The sequence below is a fragment of the Bipolaris oryzae genome (genome assembly GCF_000523455.1).
Source record: "Bipolaris oryzae ATCC 44560 unplaced genomic scaffold scaffold_86, whole genome shotgun sequence".
NCBI classification, from domain to species: Eukaryota; Fungi; Ascomycota; class Dothideomycetes; order Pleosporales; family Pleosporaceae; genus Bipolaris; species Bipolaris oryzae.
Genome location: NW_006911362.1, coordinates 58,063 through 74,979, shown reverse-complemented (window position 1 = coordinate 74,979; position 16,917 = coordinate 58,063). Strand labels below are relative to the sequence as shown.

Below are 16,917 nucleotides of genomic sequence, written 5' to 3'. Positions count from 1 at the left end.
CCATCGTTATAAATAACGGAATTTGAAAAAACACTAAAATTCAGTCCAAGGACATCAAGTCCTGTGGCGCAGTGGTAGCGCGCCGTTCTTATAAGATTCGTCAGACTCTTATGACCTCATCCAAGGTTATGCGGATGCCGTGGGTTCGAAGTAGGTTTCTCCCGCAAGAAATCAGTTTGATTTTCTTTACTAACAGCTCTTCCAGCCCCACCAGGACTATATCTCCTTCCTTTTTTTTGCCCCATTTCTACCCACGAAGTTGGGTAGACGTTTTGCCTTTTGCTTCTGCAGACATACGTACATACATACATTCATGCGTTAATTTTTAGAATCATACTGCTCTTACGCAATTAGCGATATACACTATATTTGGTACACACTCCAAAAAGAACCACAACACCAATAAATATGATCAAACGTTTGACGTGAAGTTTCCATCCAACGTCTCAAGATAGCACTTCACTTACACACCAGCAAGAACAATAGTAAGAATAAGAATACGTATGATTCATTACCAACCATTCATAAAAATAAACCAAGTGGAGGATATCTAGAACATGAAAAGGACCGCTCAAAAGAAGAAAAGAAAAAGAAACGCACGTTGCTATACAAAAGAAGTCGCCCCATCATACGCCCTAGGTCTGTACACCCCAAGCCAACACCCTTCCCTCCCCCCCCAAAAATACGTGTATTCATAAGAAGAGAGAAAGTCCAATCATAACATCATTATCCATCCAAATTTACTCTTACTCCCGAATAAAGCCGGAGTAGAGAAACTCGGAATCGTATTAGTAAAAAAAAAACAGCAGCTCACGACTTCCAAATCTGCCACTTCTTCTTCTGCTTCGGAACAACAAAGCTATCTTGACTCATCTGCTCCCCTTGCTGCTGCTGCTCCGCGAACCCTGTCTCTTCCTCTGTAGCACTATCAAAGCTATCTTCGTCATCGTCAGATGGCGGACCAGTGCCGAGATACCTATTTGCGGTGCCGACGCTGCCGTTGCGTTGCGGGTATGTAGGATACGTAGCGGTTGTACGGTCGTAGCCGCCGCGGGAGGGCTGGGCGGCGTAGTCTGCGCGTTGGACAGGTTTTTCGGTGTATTCGGGGTCGATTACCTGGCGGGGGGCCATGGCTGGGTGGCTTTGGCCGTCGCGGCCGCCGCTGCTGAAGTAGTTGCCGCCGGCGGTGTCTTGTCGGGGTTGGAGACCTTGGCCGTCTCGGGCGTAGGGGGAACCAGGACCTGCGCCGACGATTGCGGGATGGGGTGGGTAGGATTCGCGCTTGGCTCGCTTTTGCGATTGCGTTGCTGTGAGGCCGTATGGGCTTTGGCCTCCTGTAGCTCCTACTGGTCTCCGTTTCACCCTCAGGGGATCATCCGGGTGTGTTGCTGGTAGTTGTGACTTGTGGGAAGAGTTGCTATATGTAGGCTGTATGCGAGTGGAAGCAGAGCGAGATGGAAGTGCAGTCGCTTGGGCAGCAGTTTTCATCTCTTGAGGATGCTGAGGGGCGCTCGCATTCCTCTTCGCAGCGACACTGTCCCAAGCAAAGGCTCTAGCACCGGCATTCGGCCCTGTGTCTAGACTTCGACGTCCTTGGATTCGAGCTGCAGGATTGTGAACGGCTCCATCGGACTGAGCTGGGCCTGCTGTCCGGGCTGAATTGATATGGAAACCAGAGCTGAGGAGATCGTTACGGGGGACAGTGGTAGTAGCGGCAGCGCCAGTAGCAGCAGAGGCTGGCGCCATGGCTGGAGTTGGTATTGCAGGCGTGGTAGGAGCAGAGGCAGACCCGCGTCCATTACGTGGACCAATGCCTGGAATTACTACCTTGGGCCCGACTTTGTACTGTTTCCGTTTGCGTTCTTCCTCATCTTCACTAGAAATCTCGCCGAGCTCGCTTCCGCTTTCGCTACCTGAGATGGAGTTACCATCTTCACCGATTGTAGTCTTGCGTTTTCCACCAAAGGCGCGGAAGAAGCCTCGAGGTTTACGGGGCTCCTTTTCCTCGACACCAGACTCAGTTTCGACATAATCGAGAGCTGGCACAAGTAGTCGATACGGTGTTGTGATACCTGCCGGGTCGTGCTGTGAAACCTCGACATTGAGGCAAATATCAAGACCACCTTCGAGGTTGATAAACTCCTGCTTTTTCACGCTCTTCCTGCTCAGTACGCTAGGGCGACGGTGGAAATTGGACGGCCGGTCCTGAGATTGGCTGCGGCGACCTCGAGGCGTTGTGCTTTCCGAGGTGCCCGGGCGGTCGCCATCCATTGAGGGTCGACGACGGAATAGCGAGGATAAAGAATTGCGACGAGGATGAGCAGGCCTCTCTGGCTCCGAACGATCAGGTGAAAACGAAGATTTCAGTTGATGGTGGCCCACCTGCTGGTCATCGGCAGCTGCATAAGCCGGGTTGTTGCGATATGATACAGGAGGACCCTGACGCCGTGCAGAAGGCCTTGTTTGCTGTCCACTCAGCCTTCTCACCAGCTGACCAGGTGCAAAATCAGCGAACGATCTTCCCGCACCATGACTATCTGGGGTGACAGGCGGTGATGGTGTCTGTGACGGTGTAGATCCTGGCTTGTATTCTCGAATGCTACACCAATTTCGGTGAGGGAGGAGATGATTGTTGTTTCTCTTTTTCCCGTCCACACCATGGGTGAATAGTGGGATCATGTCTTCATCCGTGTCCGAGTCTAGATGATGTATCTTGTTGCGTTTGTTGATGATATCTGCCATCATATCGGGAGGCGGAGTGTTGACTATGGCCGAGGAAATGACATTTGGCATGTACCTGTGATCCTTGTCCTTTGGTACGTTGAGCTTCTTGTTACTGTAGAATTGACCAACCGCTGCCAGATGGACATCGCCACCAAGAATTGTGACACGCACAGATTTGGTGGAGGCAATGTGTTGCAGCTCACGAATGAACCAGTTGCGTTCCTCCTTGTGGTGCTTTGCAGTCCAGTGATCATCCAAGTCATCAAGAATCTCCACGCCGCCGTCAAACTTGTTCACAAAGTTACCCAGCATGCCAGTGCGACCAAGAGCCTTGATGGGATCCATGAGCCTACTAGTCAGGATATTCTCGAGGAAGTTCAATCGAGGGTAGGCAATGGGCACACCAAGGAGTACGATCAAGTGTTTAGTCTCGCCCTTGACTATCTCATCCTCAAGACGGTCAAAGATGATGTCATATGAATCCTCGGTAAGTATCTCATCCCGCTGCCGCTCTGTACGGCAGTCAAGACCAAGAAAGGCCACAGGCCTACCAAGTCGCATAAAGACACTTCTGGATCGTTCTTTGATGTAAGGACCGGGGTTTTTGCCAAGCACCCATGAAGGCTCTGTCTTTTCTGTCTCTGCGGGCACAGATTGGTGCTGGAAGAGCATATAGTACTTGAACGCAACAGCGCCGACTCCTGTGAAAACTGGAGTTTGCATGAAGTGGTGGGGATATGAACCAAAGCCCTAAGTAACCAATTTAGATAGCATTCAGATATTATTGCGGGACCAAACTTACGTCGATAATGTCATGATCATCCCAGATGTTGATCATAGGAATCTGTGAATTGGCCAAGCCAAACATACCCTGGGAAAACCACATCGCGTACCGATCTAGGTAAAACTGCTCAAGCTCATTCTGCATCTCCTCGGAAAATGGTTGATGATGCTTGTGTAGAGGATTTCTGTTTTCGGTCCATTGCCTGAACAAGGTTGTCTCCCTCATAGCAGCATCGTTGTAGATTTGATCGCCCCCACCAATCATTACATGAAACGGGCGGGTCTGATGGGTATTGAGGACGTCGCGCCACATGGGATCTGGACCACAGAACTCATCGGGGTCGACACTAGCAGAAAACCCGTTGCAGCTGTGGAACATGATGTTCATGGATTCCCCCTTGGCAGGGACCCAGAACCCAATAGCCGGACCCTGGTTGATCTTGTAGGCGATGCGTGTTTGGCTAGTCCCGAGTTCGACTTCAATGTTGAAGCGCCAGAAAGTTACACCCCGCTCAGCGTGCAGACGAATACCAGGGAAGTCGCGTACTTTGCCTAGCTTCTCGCCATCTCTCTTATGGATGCGAGTGGACTTGGCAGATCCGTTAGCAGTGCTCCGAGTCTTGGAGAATAGCCCCGTGCTGTTTTCGACGCGCGATAGGTCCACGTCTTCGACAATCTCATCAATAGGCCTGACGAATAGCGTCTTGCCGGTGCGCGACACTTTGGCCTGGCCTTCGATAGGGTCAATATATGATGGATCAAGCTGGTCATGGTCTACCTCCTCCGGTGGTGGAGGCAGGATATCCATTGGCTGTTTGAACAGTCGTAACGTCGGTGGCTTGGAATAGGACGAGGACGCGTCAACAGTCACAATCATGACACTGCCTCGCCATATCTCCCGCTCTTGACCTGGTTTGCTGCGGTCTTTGCGAAGACCCGTGTAGCGTAGGAGCGGTCCACACTTGAGGTACAACGGTGGATTAAAGCTGGTTGGCAAATGTGTGTCATCAGCATAGCCATCATACATGGGTTCCGCATAGCTGTTAGAGCGTCTTCGCCGGGCCATTTTGGTTTCTTCCCACCATGCCTTGTTGCCGCTGTTAGCCGTGACTGGGGCGTTCAAGTCAAGATCGTCAGCAACAAGGGCGCCGACCGGGGCATTTTTCCATTCATCGAGCACTGCCTTGGGTGTGTATGTCCTTTCCGGCTCGCCATGGCGGCTGAAACGATGACGAGATTTCTTCTCGGGATCATGAAAATCCAGCTCAGACTCGGACTCGGAGAAAACGACACTCTTTCGATTGGTCTGGGGTACTGGGGGCATAACAGGGGTAGTCTTGGGTACAGGTGGCATGCGAGGCTTGGTTGGTGGAATATCGACCACACGTGGCGCCACCTTATGGTCAACAGACTCTTGCGACATGTCCATTTGCGCAGCCATGATGCCTCCACGGCTATCTCTTTTCCCTTGGACTCTCTTGCTCTCGGCGCGAGTGACTTCAGCCCCGGCTGACGTATCGTCTACACCGACCAGGCCAAGTCCCGCAGCATCAGACGCAGGCTTGTGGTCTTTTTGCGAAGGAAGTGAGCTCCGATCGCTATAACTGCCACTGTGCGGTGAGCCCCTAACTGGCTCCTTGCCTTTCAGACTGGTAGTTCGCGGAACAGCCTGGCCCTTGTGCCTGGTGGCTTGTTGAGCGGGTTGGACTGCTCCGCCCTCGGGCGGAGAAGGATCCCAGGGCTCGTTAAGGTCGTAAATGAAGCCATTGTCGGATTCCCACTGGGTTATTTGTGGAGACGCATGCTTCTTCTCTGTTGGCATTGAAACATGACGCTTGCTGCTACCTGCTCGGTTGGGCGCACCAGAGGTGTTGTCTGGTGTTGCCACGGGCTGAGATACGACTCGCTGCTGGTTCTGAGCGGCTTCTCGCGCCCGCCTTTCCCGTGCCTCGGCCTCAGCCTTCTCTTGTGCTGCCAGCTCGGCTTCCAATATCCTCGCTCTCCTCTCCTCTTTGCTGATGTCATCCAGCTTGCCTTCCAGCTTCTGGAGCGGTGAACGGTCTGGCACAGAAGGACCACGCTGGGAGCCTCGCCGCCCTACAGCTCCTGCCAGTGGCTCTACGGGAGCATATGGTGGTGAGCGTAGGTTGTATAGTCTGTCTGCGGCTGTTTGGATGGTCGCCTGCTGTCTGCTGGGGTTCAATTGGATGGCTGGATCGCGTGCCCGCCCAGAGCTTGTGCGTGCCGGGACCCTGACGCCCCTCGAGTATGGGTCTCTGTATGACGAGGGCGGTGCGCGCGGTACGTCTGGCGCAGCGGGTATGGACTCGCCCATTGCGCCAGTGGTGGGAGGGAGGATGATCTTGCTGTTCCGGCGTCTCTGGGTGACAGGATCTGAGGAGGAAGCTACGACTGGGCGGGCAGTGTTACTGGGCATGGCGGTGGACATGGCGGTCTCGGGTGGAGATGCGCCAGCTGGTTGTGCATCGGCTGGGCGACGGTATGACGTTGCGCGCCTGGGGGCAGAGCTGTCGGGCGTCTTCCGGAGAGCAATATTAATATTAACAGCTCGCTCGGCGTAGGAGCCGCTGTTCCGCTTTTCTTCCATGTTGCGACGGGCTCATGAGGCGGGCAGTGTTGAAGCGAGTGGGGGCCACCAGCACCACTGGGTGTAAGAAGGGACAGATCTCGGGCTGGATGCAGACTCTGTGCGCAGGGAGCACTGTCACATGGACCCTTAGAGAAGCGGCTCGAGTGGTAACATTTGTGGTAGCTACCTACAGTAGGTGTAGTACGAAGAACAGGTGTGGCGGTGCGGCCGAGGCGCTGGCAGACAGCAGCGCAAAAAACTCGGGTCCAACTGAAGCGCAATGACGACGAGGGAGCCACACTACAGGAAAGATGCTATATACAAGGGAAGAGGAGGAGCGGCAGGGCAGCAGGGGAGAGATTGATATCCATGGTCAGCGCATGGTGGAAATGGGTGGCGGGAGGGCGTGAAAGAGAGATGGCTGGAGACGACGGCGTCTGCCACGGCCGGCCGGCCGCCCGCCTCGACCCATGTGCCCTGCCATGGCATGCACATGCATCCACACCCACCGGCGGGCGGCACAGCAGAAGAGCAGGCCGGGCATGGCCTGGCAGGCATGCTAGTGCTAGCAGCACTAGTACACAGTAAGTCGAGTAGGCTCGGCGCCTAAGTGGGTTGTCTCTATCCGTATCAGCTTCTGCACATGTAAGCATAAGCGCAGATGCGGATCGCCCAAACAGGCAAGGCGTATGTGTGGCGCGAGGGCAGAGAGTAGAGTACACGCTCTCACAAATGCTTGTTTCACCACCACCCTTCAGCCACGTTCCCACTCCAACCCACAGAGCGGCGCCGAGGGACCTCATTGTCTTCTTCAATTACTCGACTCTCCGCCGCTGCTCTCCCGCATCCATCCCCTGGCCGCATTTTCTTCGAGTAGACATCCGCTGGCACGGTTGGCCTGACCTATCCCTGGCTTAGGTACTCCGCATCCCTCAGGTTAGCCGGCGCAATCTGGCTTCTCCATAAGCCGAATAATTAGCCATCTATCCATCCCTACCCTCACCCGACCACCACAGTATCCTCACCCCTCGACTCTCAAATTTCCCGCGCCCCGCACATAGATAGTCGTCCGGACCTGGCCAGCCCTGTGCAACGCGCCTCAGCCACTACATGATCGCACTCGGTTGCTCATAGCTTCCTTTCCTTTCGGCGCCCTCGCCATGCGCATTCACTTTTGGGGCCTGCTGTCGGTGGCGACGCTCGCTGCAGCAGGAAACCGCCTTCCACCCCGCAACTACACGACCCACGACTACTATGCCCTCCACATCTCCCCGTCCGAGTCGCCCTCAGAAGTTGCCGCCCACCTGGGCTTGACCTACGACGGCCCCTTCGACTCGCTCGACCACCACCACATCTTCAAAGCCCCGAAACATGACAACGACATCGTAGACGACGCACGGCAAGAGCTCAAGAGGCGTAGACGGAAGCGTGAAGTTGGCGCCGAGTACCAACTCCTTGACAGTATCCGCTTCGCCCAGAAGCAAAAGCTCAAGCCTCGCCACTGGAAGCGCAGTGTAATTCCCCCACTGCCAGATCGAGCCGTCCCGGTCACGGAAGCCATCACAGCTCAGCGCAAGGTCACAGAGCAGCTACAAATCAAAGATCCCATTTTCGAGGAGCAGTGGCACATCTTCAACGTCAAGGCGCAGGGCAACGATATCAACGTTACTGGTGTATGGCTGCAGGGAATCACTGGCAAAGGCGTCACCGCATGTGTTGTGGACGATGGTTTGGATTATACAAGTAACGACTTGAAAGACAATTTTTTCGCCGAGGGCTCTCACGACTACAACGATCACGAAGACCTACCCACCCCAAAACTCTCTGACGACCGCCACGGAACAAGATGTGCTGGAGAAATTGCTGCGGGAAAGAACGATGCCTGTGGACTTGGACTTGCCTACGAAGCCAAGGTCTCTGGCGTGCGCATCCTCTCTGGCGACATCACAGACGTTGATGAGGCGCTTGCTATAAACTACGAGATGCAAAAGAATGATATTTACTCGTGCTCCTGGGGTCCCCCTGATGATGGCAAAACCATGCAGGCACCCGGAATTCTTATCGAGAAGGCCATGGTGAACGCTGTCCAGAACGGCCGTGGCGGCAAGGGCAACATCTATGTCTTCGCGGCCGGCAACGGCGCTGCCAGTGGCGACAACTGCAATTTCGACGGTTACACCAATAGCATCTATAGTATCACTGTCGGCGCCATTGACCAGAACAACGAACATCCATACTACTCTGAGGCATGCTCTGCCCAGCTTGTTGTAACGTATAGCAGTGGTGGCGGCGATGCCATTCACACCACCGACGTGGGCTTGAACAAGTGCACTAGCTCACATGGTGGCACATCTGCTGCTGGGCCAATTGGTGTGGGAGTGTACGCCCTGGTGCTCCAAGCTCGACCTGAATTGACATGGCGCGACGTCCAGTGGCTCACAGTCATGACCGCTGTCCCTCTCACTACCCCTAGCGACTGGACCAAGACACCCTCTGGCCGCATGTATAGCCACCAATTTGGTTACGGAAAGCTCGATGCTTATGCAATTGTTGAAAAGGCCAAGACCTGGGAGCTCGTCAAGCCTCAAGCCTGGTTTTACTCACCCTGGATGCATGTCCGAAAGCCGATTCCAGAGGGCGACAAGGGTCTCGCTAGTTCTTTCGAAGTCACGCCAGACATGCTCAAGAACGCAAACTTTGAGCGCGTGGAGCACATTACCTTGACTATGAACGTAGAGCACCAGCGTCGCGGAGACCTCAGTGTTGAGTTGCTATCGCCGAATGGTATGGTCTCGCACCTCTCAACTGCGCGCCGCTCGGACGAGGCGCCCTATGGTTACATTGATTGGACCTTTATGTCAGTCGCCCACTGGGGCGAGAGCGCAATTGGCAACTGGACCGTTATCATCAAAGACGTAAAAGCAGGTAACGGCAAGACTGGAGTTTTCACCGACTGGAAGCTGCGTCTCTGGGGCGAATGCATTGACGCATCCAAAGCCAAGCCCCATCCAATGCCCGACGAGCACGAGGACGACGACCACGACAAGATTGACGATCATCCCGCGCACGTCACCAGCGTCGCTGTCCCCTCTAGTGCTGAACCAACCATCACCTCCCTTCCTACAGACCACCCCGACCGCCCTGTCAACCAGAAGCCCGCTTCAACCCCGGTTGATAGTAGTTCCCAGACTTCTGTTGCTGCCGCGCCCACCGCAACCGCAACGGAAGTTGCCGCCGACGCGAGCGAAAACTTCCTCCCCAGCCCCTTCCCCACCTTTGGCGTCTCGAAACATACCCAAATCTGGATCTACGGCGCCCTCGGCCTCATCCTCGTCTTCATCGCAGGCCTCTGCACCTACCTCTTCATTGCCCGCCGCAAGCGAATCAAGGACTCGCGCGACGCGTACGAATTCGAGGTCTTGGAAGGCGACGAGGACAGAGACGACGCGGGCTTGCTTTCTGGTGCTGGAGCCGGTGCGCGAAAGAAGCGTGCGAAGAGGGGTGGTGAGCTTTACGATGCTTTTGCGGGTGAGTCCGATGAGGATCTCCTGAGTGATGATGATGATGGCAATGAGGGACCCTATAGGGACCAGGAACGTTTCAACGAGAAGTATGCGCGCGATGAGGAGAGTGAGGAGGAAGAGTCGGGAAGTGGAAGTGGGGGCAGCTCCGTAGGGAAGAAGTAAGATGGCTCGTTCCTCTCTCTCTCTCTCTCTCTCCCTCTCTCTGTCTTGTTGTCTTGAAAGTTCAAGCTCGCATCTACGTGTCCTACGTACGACAGGCGTTTTTTTCTCTTCTTCTTGCCTTTCTCGTCTTCTAACTGTTGGAACTCGGATTGCACTTCCATTTGGGCGGCGTTTGTAAAAGATTTCCTGTGCGCTTAGCTTGGCTTTGATAGTCGGAAATATAGAATATGAAAGAATGGTTTGGCTTGCTTGTTCGACATGAAGAGAAAATTGTGGTTTGTAAATGACAACAAATAATCTTTGAGATACTACTAGTAGAAACATGAGAAATATTGCGCGCGCGGGGGGGGGTATCATTATATTTGTTATACTGTATGGATAGAAACCTCTTTTTTTTCTTTCTCTCTTTCTCTTCTGCTTCGTCCCAAGGTAATATGAATGTTTTATGCCACTTTTCTTCCCACATTCCCTACACCTTTTCCTACGACGCTAACAACAATCTCTTCTCTCTCACCCCCCGCTTCTCGAAAGCCCCACGCACTACCCCCAAACATCTTCGCGTCCCTCGCTAGCTGAATGATTTCCTCACTGGCCAGCACTTCCTTGCCCAGCGCCACTCTGCCTACATCCTCGCTGCCCATAGCCATGAGCATGAGGACAGTGGGCGCGGCTACGTTTTCCACACAACCTCCTTGAGCAATCTTCTCGAGAAGTTGGTACGCGCACTGCTTGCCTATTTCGTCTGCAGGGACGCCGCCGTCAGGTGGAGAACACACGTCGGCAGAGTATATGCAGCCTGTGCTGCTTTCCGCGACGAGACTGATACCGAAGCCCACTGCACCTTTTACTTTGCCGGAAGCGTGACCTTTTGCGTTGGTAGGGATTAACGGTGCGGGACTTGCGTCTGAGAATATGTACGTGTCTGGTACGAATTTATTGAGGATGCCTCTTGCGGTGAACGTCATGCGTTCGTTGTTTGTCTTGGGGACTTCGACACAGTACGCTACGCCGCGGATTTTCTTGACGCGGCCTGGGTTCAAAAGGTGCAGGGTCTTGGGGAGGCGCACTTGGTGGTTGAATACGAGTTGGACTTCGCCGCCTGCGCCTTTGCCGCCTGCGGGGGCGCACGAGCGCTTGAGGATGCGCAGCTCGATGTTGCGCTCGATGGCGAAGTTGTTGTACAGCGGGAGTATGGCGGTGCGGACGGTGTCGGCGGATACGTCGCCGGCGATTGTGGACGAGGTGACGCAGCCTTCGCCGTGGAAAATTACGTTCACGTTTCCTTTGCTAAATGGCGAGAGGATGCAGAGAGGAATTAGCCACCAGCTTACTCCTCGCTTTCTGCATTCTGCGGGTATCTCGTGGCGGATTACGCCTCCGCTTGCGCCGAGGCCTTCAGCGGAGCCTGTGATGAGTCCCGGGCGGTAGACGAGCGTTGTGCCCGTCATGCTAAATTGTATTTGCGAGCCATTCGTCACCGAGTCGAGGAGTCGGATGAAGTTTGTTTCATGGCGAGTTAGACCGGGGTTGGTCGATGAAGAGCGGATTTGCGATATGCGAACGGGTCGGCCTGTGAGGGTTGCAAGCAGGAGGCGGGAAATCAGGTGCCGATGGCCGGTGAAATTGATCGGTTGCTGAAGGGAGTCGTCTAGGGTCATGGCGGGCGGTTGTGCTGTGGGGTAAAGGTATGCGGAGTGTGGAATTGAAGATGCGATGCGCTGCTATGCGACTGGAACTTTTTTTGGCGGAGCTTGACGATAAGATAAGACTAGCGCAGACGCGGTCTCTGCGCGTCTCGCGTTGGACGAATCGTCCGCATGTCTCCGCATGAGCGCTGAATCGGTTCTGAGTCGATTCACGCTGTGTCAATTCTTACTTGTACTGTGTGATCCCAGGATACTTTGGTTGCAGTCTCCCATGCGACAATGGCGGGCCTGACTAGGGAGAATGTTCGTCCACTGCTCCGCTCTGTAAATGGGAAGCGCCATGCGACCGACGATGATCACGAAGAGCCGGCAGGAAAGCGACGAGCGGACAACAAGACAGTTCCTGCAAAGCAACAAGAAGAAATCGATATCAATGCCGATCCACTATCCTCCGACGATGAATTACGTGCTCCCCCACCACGACCAGCCAAGTCCTTGAAACCCACTATGCCAGCACCTCGCAATGAGGATACAGAATTGAAGAGACCCCAGAGGAAGCCAGCAAAGAAAGGCGCATCAATACGGCCACCAACCAGGGGTTCGTATAAAAGCAGTCAAGAACTCAAAGCTGGCGATGGGCAAACTGATGACAAGGAGAATACGCTTGCATCTTCTCAAGCATCAGCGAGCGATGGGCCAATCCAGTGGGGTATGGAACACGTCTCTCAGAAGAATAACAGGAATGCAAAAGGATATGGTTCAAAAATAAAAAACATACACGCACCAGCACCAAAGAAGTTTGGGAAGGGTCCAGCCAAGCCTGCTGTGCGAACATATGGATCAGCAATTCAATCAAAGGGCAAGCAACCGAGCCAGGATTCTGATAGTGACTCGAGTGTCTCCATGTTGAATGACGATGAGCTGCAAGACCTCGCGGAAGAACTGGGTGAGCCTAATTTATCTGACGACGACGATTTACGGAGAGTGAACAGTAAAGCAACATCTAAGAAGGCCAAAGACAAGGACAACGGTGCTGTCCCTTACGATGACGACAAATTATCCGAAGTACTCGACTCAATATCAGAACAGCCCATGTCAGAAAAGTCCAAGAAAGCCGCAAAATCAGCCCAACTACTAAAACAACTCAACTCCTGGAAAGAAAACAACGATCCCCCCTCTTCCCAACCCGACTCAAGCGCCGCCCAAGACCACCTCAACGAAGTAAGCAGCTACATCGAACGCCTCCCAGAGATCGAAGAAGAAGGCACCCGCTGCCCCCTCTGCAACCACCCCGTCTCCCCCACCGACTACTGGCCCTTCTGGACCTCCAAATCCAAAACCGTAAAACACAAATCCGCATTCTGCCACTTGCACAAAAAGCTCTCCGCACAACAATCCTACACCTCCACCGGCTATCCCCCAATAAATTGGAGTATCCTCCCCCGCCGCCTCAAATCCCACAAGTCTACCCTCCGCCAAATCTTACGAAACGAGCGCCCCAGCCCCCACCGATCCCGCTACGAACCTCTCGCTCTAACAGGAAAAGCATCATCCATCCCCTCCAAACGCACAGATCTCTCACCCTCTCACCAAGCAGAACTCGAATCCTACGCCCTAGATGACCGCGCCGCCTACCCGGGCTACTACGGTCCCCACGGCCGCCGCCTCATCACCGAGAACATACTCGATCTTCTCAAAGAAGACATCAAGACCTGCAGTGATGCGGTTGTCCAGGCATCCGGGGTTGCGGCGTTTGTGCAGCAGGTTATGGTGCCCGAGGCCGCGGTCCTGCTTATTATGGAGGATTGTGGCGTGGGCTGGGAGGAGGCGGAGGAGGTGAGGGAGGAGACTTATGAAATGGGGGTGCTGGTTCATGAGGAGATTGAGGATGAGGTTGTGGCGGTGGAGAGTGAGGAGGATGAGGAGTATTAGCGAGGGATCAGGGCGATATGGTATGGGTTACTGTTGTTGTTTTCTTCTGGTCTGGTTGACGCAGATGGGGCGAGTGTATGTTTTGTCTGTCTCATGCTGTTTTTTTCTCTTCCGTTGCTGAAGCGGGTTTTTGCGAGGCTTGGTCATGGATATATATATGGCTTGTTTTTGATACCCGGATATCTATACCTTTTTCTTTACATTCGCATGTCCGAATTCTTGCTGCAACAATTTGAGTCAGTATCCAATATTTCCTTGCCCATCAAGTCCGTTTGTGAACACCGTCGCAAGTTATCGAGAAAGAGGACAGAATGGACACGGCGACGGGTATATTTTATTGCTAATCCTACTAGATGACCCCTGGTACGGGATTTTCTACTCATAATGCTTTTGAATTACCTCCTTCATTCATTCAAAATCGTGCGTTGACGCCATTACTCCATTGCATGGTATTACAAACATACATCTCCTACCCGTCCAGCACGCCACTTTCAATCAAACTACGGCATAGCTCGGGCTCCAAAAACTTTTTGACAGTAACATCTTCCGCAAGACCCTTTCTTCGTCGGGTCTTGAGCACAAAGTCGCGTGCTAGTTGTTGTGCGGTTGCGGGTTCCAGGGGGCGAGTTGAGATGCTTGTGTCGAGAGGATCGCCAGGGACAATGGACCAGCGATCAAAGACAAGGGAGAGAGAGACTTGGCCTTGTGTGTGAATCTGACGAGAGTTAGTAAATTTTTGCCTTCGAGTGGATTGTATACTTACCCTTAAATCGGTCTCGAAACCAAAAGAGTCGATGACCGGGATTAGACCGCGCACGTTGTAAAGTGGAGTACCTGCAATAGGTCCATCTTGTAAAACGTGCCCTCTTCTCCGTGCAAGAACTGTGTAGAGACTGCTCTTTGTGTCGGCTGGGCCAATCATACTGCACGAGTATACCGGCTCCATCAGCCTGGGACTTGCCATGAGGAAAGATGAGTAGCATGCTCGTCGACTCGTGGGGATGATTTGACCACCACCGCGGAAAATGGCTTCTGATGCTAGTTCAACGTCGGTAAGACGGAACTTGGTGTTGCGAATAGGCTCTTCACAGAGCGGACCTTCACGCGTGGCCCAGCTAAAACCCTGTCGAAGGGTATCTCGTACGCTTCGAAGAATCTTACCGTCGACCTCTGTAGGGAGTGTATCGTTTTGTAGGATGTTGGGGCCCATGTCATCTGGTCCGAAAGCCCAGATATTGCGGGCTGCGAGCAGATCGTATCCGTAGTTTTGCTCAAAGAACTTGCTGACTACACGGACGGGATCCTTGATGTTGACTTTGCCCGCCTCGATATCTTCAGCGATTCCTGGATCTAGCGGCTCAGCAATCATGGTGAGCTTGTTCTTCTTGTTCGGGGTAGAAGCGTAGCACTTCATCGAAGACATCTCGACGACGGTCTCACAGAACCGGGTAACTGGATCAGAGACCTTGATCTCCATGTCAGCATACAGTCGACGGAGATCGTGCAATACACAGTCCATGTAAAGCTCGCCAGTACCGAGAACCACGTGCTCTCCCGACTCCTCGACCTTTGTGGTGATGAGCGGATATGACTTGTTAATTTTGCGGAGACCGTCAAGCATCTTTGGCAGCTCAGAGGGGTTGATCGGTTCGACGGCGACCTTGAAAACAGATTCAAAAAAGTGCTTGATAGGCTTGAAGATGTAAGCGTCCTCCTCTTCCGGTAGCTTGGTCGCTACGATTGTTGCTGTCTTGACTATTGAGTTGTCGACACCGCCAAGTAACACCCAGTTGCCTGCTGGCACGCCGCTGACCGGGATATTGTACCTCGATTGAGCTATCCATGTATCCGTCACTGTTGCAACAACCATGTCTTCCTCGTCCTCAATCGTATAGCCTTCACCAAGTACACGCACTGACTGTGGTGAAGTTGCAGTACCACTCAGCACTCGACCCAATGCAGTGAATGATTTTGCGTCGGTCGCGTTGAAGAGCTTTGTGACATGTATGACAAGAGGGCCGTTCTGGTCACACTTTTGCATCGCCTCGGCCGTCTTTGTGTCCAAAGGTCCAGTGTAATGTTTTTGCAGAAGTCGTTGCGCGCCTTCCTCTGGCGATGGAACGTGTTGCGTGATCATGTCTACAAAACCCAGGGACGGACCAAAGTATTGCTGGCATACGAGTCGCATTAGCTCCTTCGCGTCCGCTTTGTATTCGGATGGCTTAAGCCGTATGCCCAGAGTTTCTAGTGTTTCCTTGAGGTCATCCGGACTTTGACTAAGCGTGTGTGAGTAAATCTTGTAGACGGGCTCTAAGATCCAGTGGACAAAAGACCGTTGCGATCCCTCCTCTTGTCGCTTACGACTGAACTTGCGGCTTCCTGGATTGTAGAAAATATCGCCCCAAAGTCGCATAGCAAACTTATCAATGTCCAGTCCCTTCATGGGAACGCCGAATCCTGGAAGCTTCGAGGGTCCAGGATAGAAGTCGGAGTACATCTTGGCAAATGACTGAATGGTGAAGCACCATCTCATGCTGGAGCAGGCGAAAGCGACGTTGCCTTTTTCAGGGCTTACACGCCTGCTCTCACCACGACCAGGTATGGTGTTCTCGATAACAGTGTTGACCTCCTCGATGACGTGCTTAATCTTGAAGTATGCGTCACTCGGCGGTAGCTTCAGTTCCAGAATCAGGCGATCCATCTTGTTGACCACCAGCGTGAGAGGCAAGTCCTCGAGGACCGCATGTTTGATGACCTGCTCCGTGTTGACCTGCACACCCTCAACAACGTCCACCACCAACACCACTCCGTCTACCAGGCGCAATGAAGCGGCGACTTCGTCGGCAAAGTTTACGTGACCGGGGGTGTCGAGTATGTTGAAAAGGTGCGATTTTGACTTTGTGTTCTGGAGCACCAGGCTCATTGGCGCCGCCTTGATTGAGAGGCCGCGCTCGCGTTCGAGCACGTGTACGTCGGTGTAGCGCAGCTGCTCCTCTCGCTTCTTTCCCCTCTTGTAGTCGAGGCGGTCCTGGATGTCGTGCGTCTCCATGACCAGCATGTCCATAAACGCGGTTTTTCCATGGTGCAGGTGTCCAGCAATGGCAATGTTCCGAATCTGATCTGGAAAGTTCATCAGATCAGTCAGCAGCTCTCTGGAATGGTAGACTGGTGGCAAGTCGGCCTCTTCAATCGAGAACTTCTTCTGCACGACTGGCGCGACAATGGGCTGGGCCAGCGACTGCGTATCTTCCTCTTGCACCAGCACCTCGACATCGGGGCCATATAAGTCTGAGGCGGAAGGGTAGTATTGCTTGTCCTCGTGCAGGACAACGGCGTTGGAGGGCCCATCGTCGACCTCCATCAACTGCTGGTTATTAGGCTCCGTCTCGTCCTCATCGTCGACGACATAGGCGTCGGCTGCATCGCCAACGCTCTGGACATCTTCGTCAGACTCGGCCTCGCCAATGAAGTTTCCGAACTCGTCGTAAAGGTCGTCCATGGTGGCTGCGGGGATGTAGCGCGTCGAGCAGGTCGAAGCTATCGCAAAACTCGGGAA

The 16,917-nt window shown here is 53.5% G+C and overlaps 5 protein-coding genes across 5 annotated transcripts; 2 read left to right on the top strand and 3 right to left on the bottom strand.

Moving 5' to 3' along the window:
- Positions 1-810: 810 nt before the first annotated feature.
- Positions 811-6,115, bottom strand: COCMIDRAFT_27238 (uncharacterized protein; the record flags this gene model as incomplete). Its single annotated transcript, XM_007690834.1, has 2 exons — positions 811-3,474; positions 3,527-6,115. 2 exons carry the CDS (start codon positions 6,113-6,115, stop codon positions 811-813), a joined length of 5,253 nt encoding a protein of 1,750 aa, XP_007689024.1.
- A 1,142-nt stretch (positions 6,116-7,257) lies between these two features.
- On the top strand, positions 7,258-9,783 carry COCMIDRAFT_98148 (uncharacterized protein; the record flags this gene model as incomplete). Its single annotated transcript, XM_007690862.1, has 1 exon — positions 7,258-9,783. The coding sequence occupies one exon, from the start codon at positions 7,258-7,260 to the stop codon at positions 9,781-9,783; it is 2,526 nt and encodes an 841-aa protein (XP_007689052.1).
- A 443-nt stretch (positions 9,784-10,226) lies between these two features.
- COCMIDRAFT_37722 (uncharacterized protein) lies at positions 10,227-11,441 on the bottom strand (the record flags this gene model as incomplete). Its single annotated transcript, XM_007690843.1, has 1 exon — positions 10,227-11,441. One exon carries the CDS (start codon positions 11,439-11,441, stop codon positions 10,227-10,229), a length of 1,215 nt encoding a protein of 404 aa, XP_007689033.1.
- Positions 11,442-11,708: 267 nt separating this feature from the next.
- On the top strand, positions 11,709-13,361 carry COCMIDRAFT_98261 (uncharacterized protein; the record flags this gene model as incomplete). The annotated part of the gene is made up of 2 exons (XM_007690861.1): positions 11,709-12,413; positions 12,534-13,361. 2 exons carry the CDS (start codon positions 11,709-11,711, stop codon positions 13,359-13,361), a joined length of 1,533 nt encoding a protein of 510 aa, XP_007689051.1.
- Positions 13,362-13,830: 469 nt separating this feature from the next.
- COCMIDRAFT_98125 (uncharacterized protein) lies at positions 13,831-16,860 on the bottom strand (the record flags this gene model as incomplete). Its single annotated transcript, XM_007690860.1, has 2 exons — positions 13,831-14,076; positions 14,125-16,860. 2 exons carry the CDS (start codon positions 16,858-16,860, stop codon positions 13,831-13,833), a joined length of 2,982 nt encoding a protein of 993 aa, XP_007689050.1.
- Between the last annotated feature and the right edge of the window lie 57 nt (positions 16,861-16,917).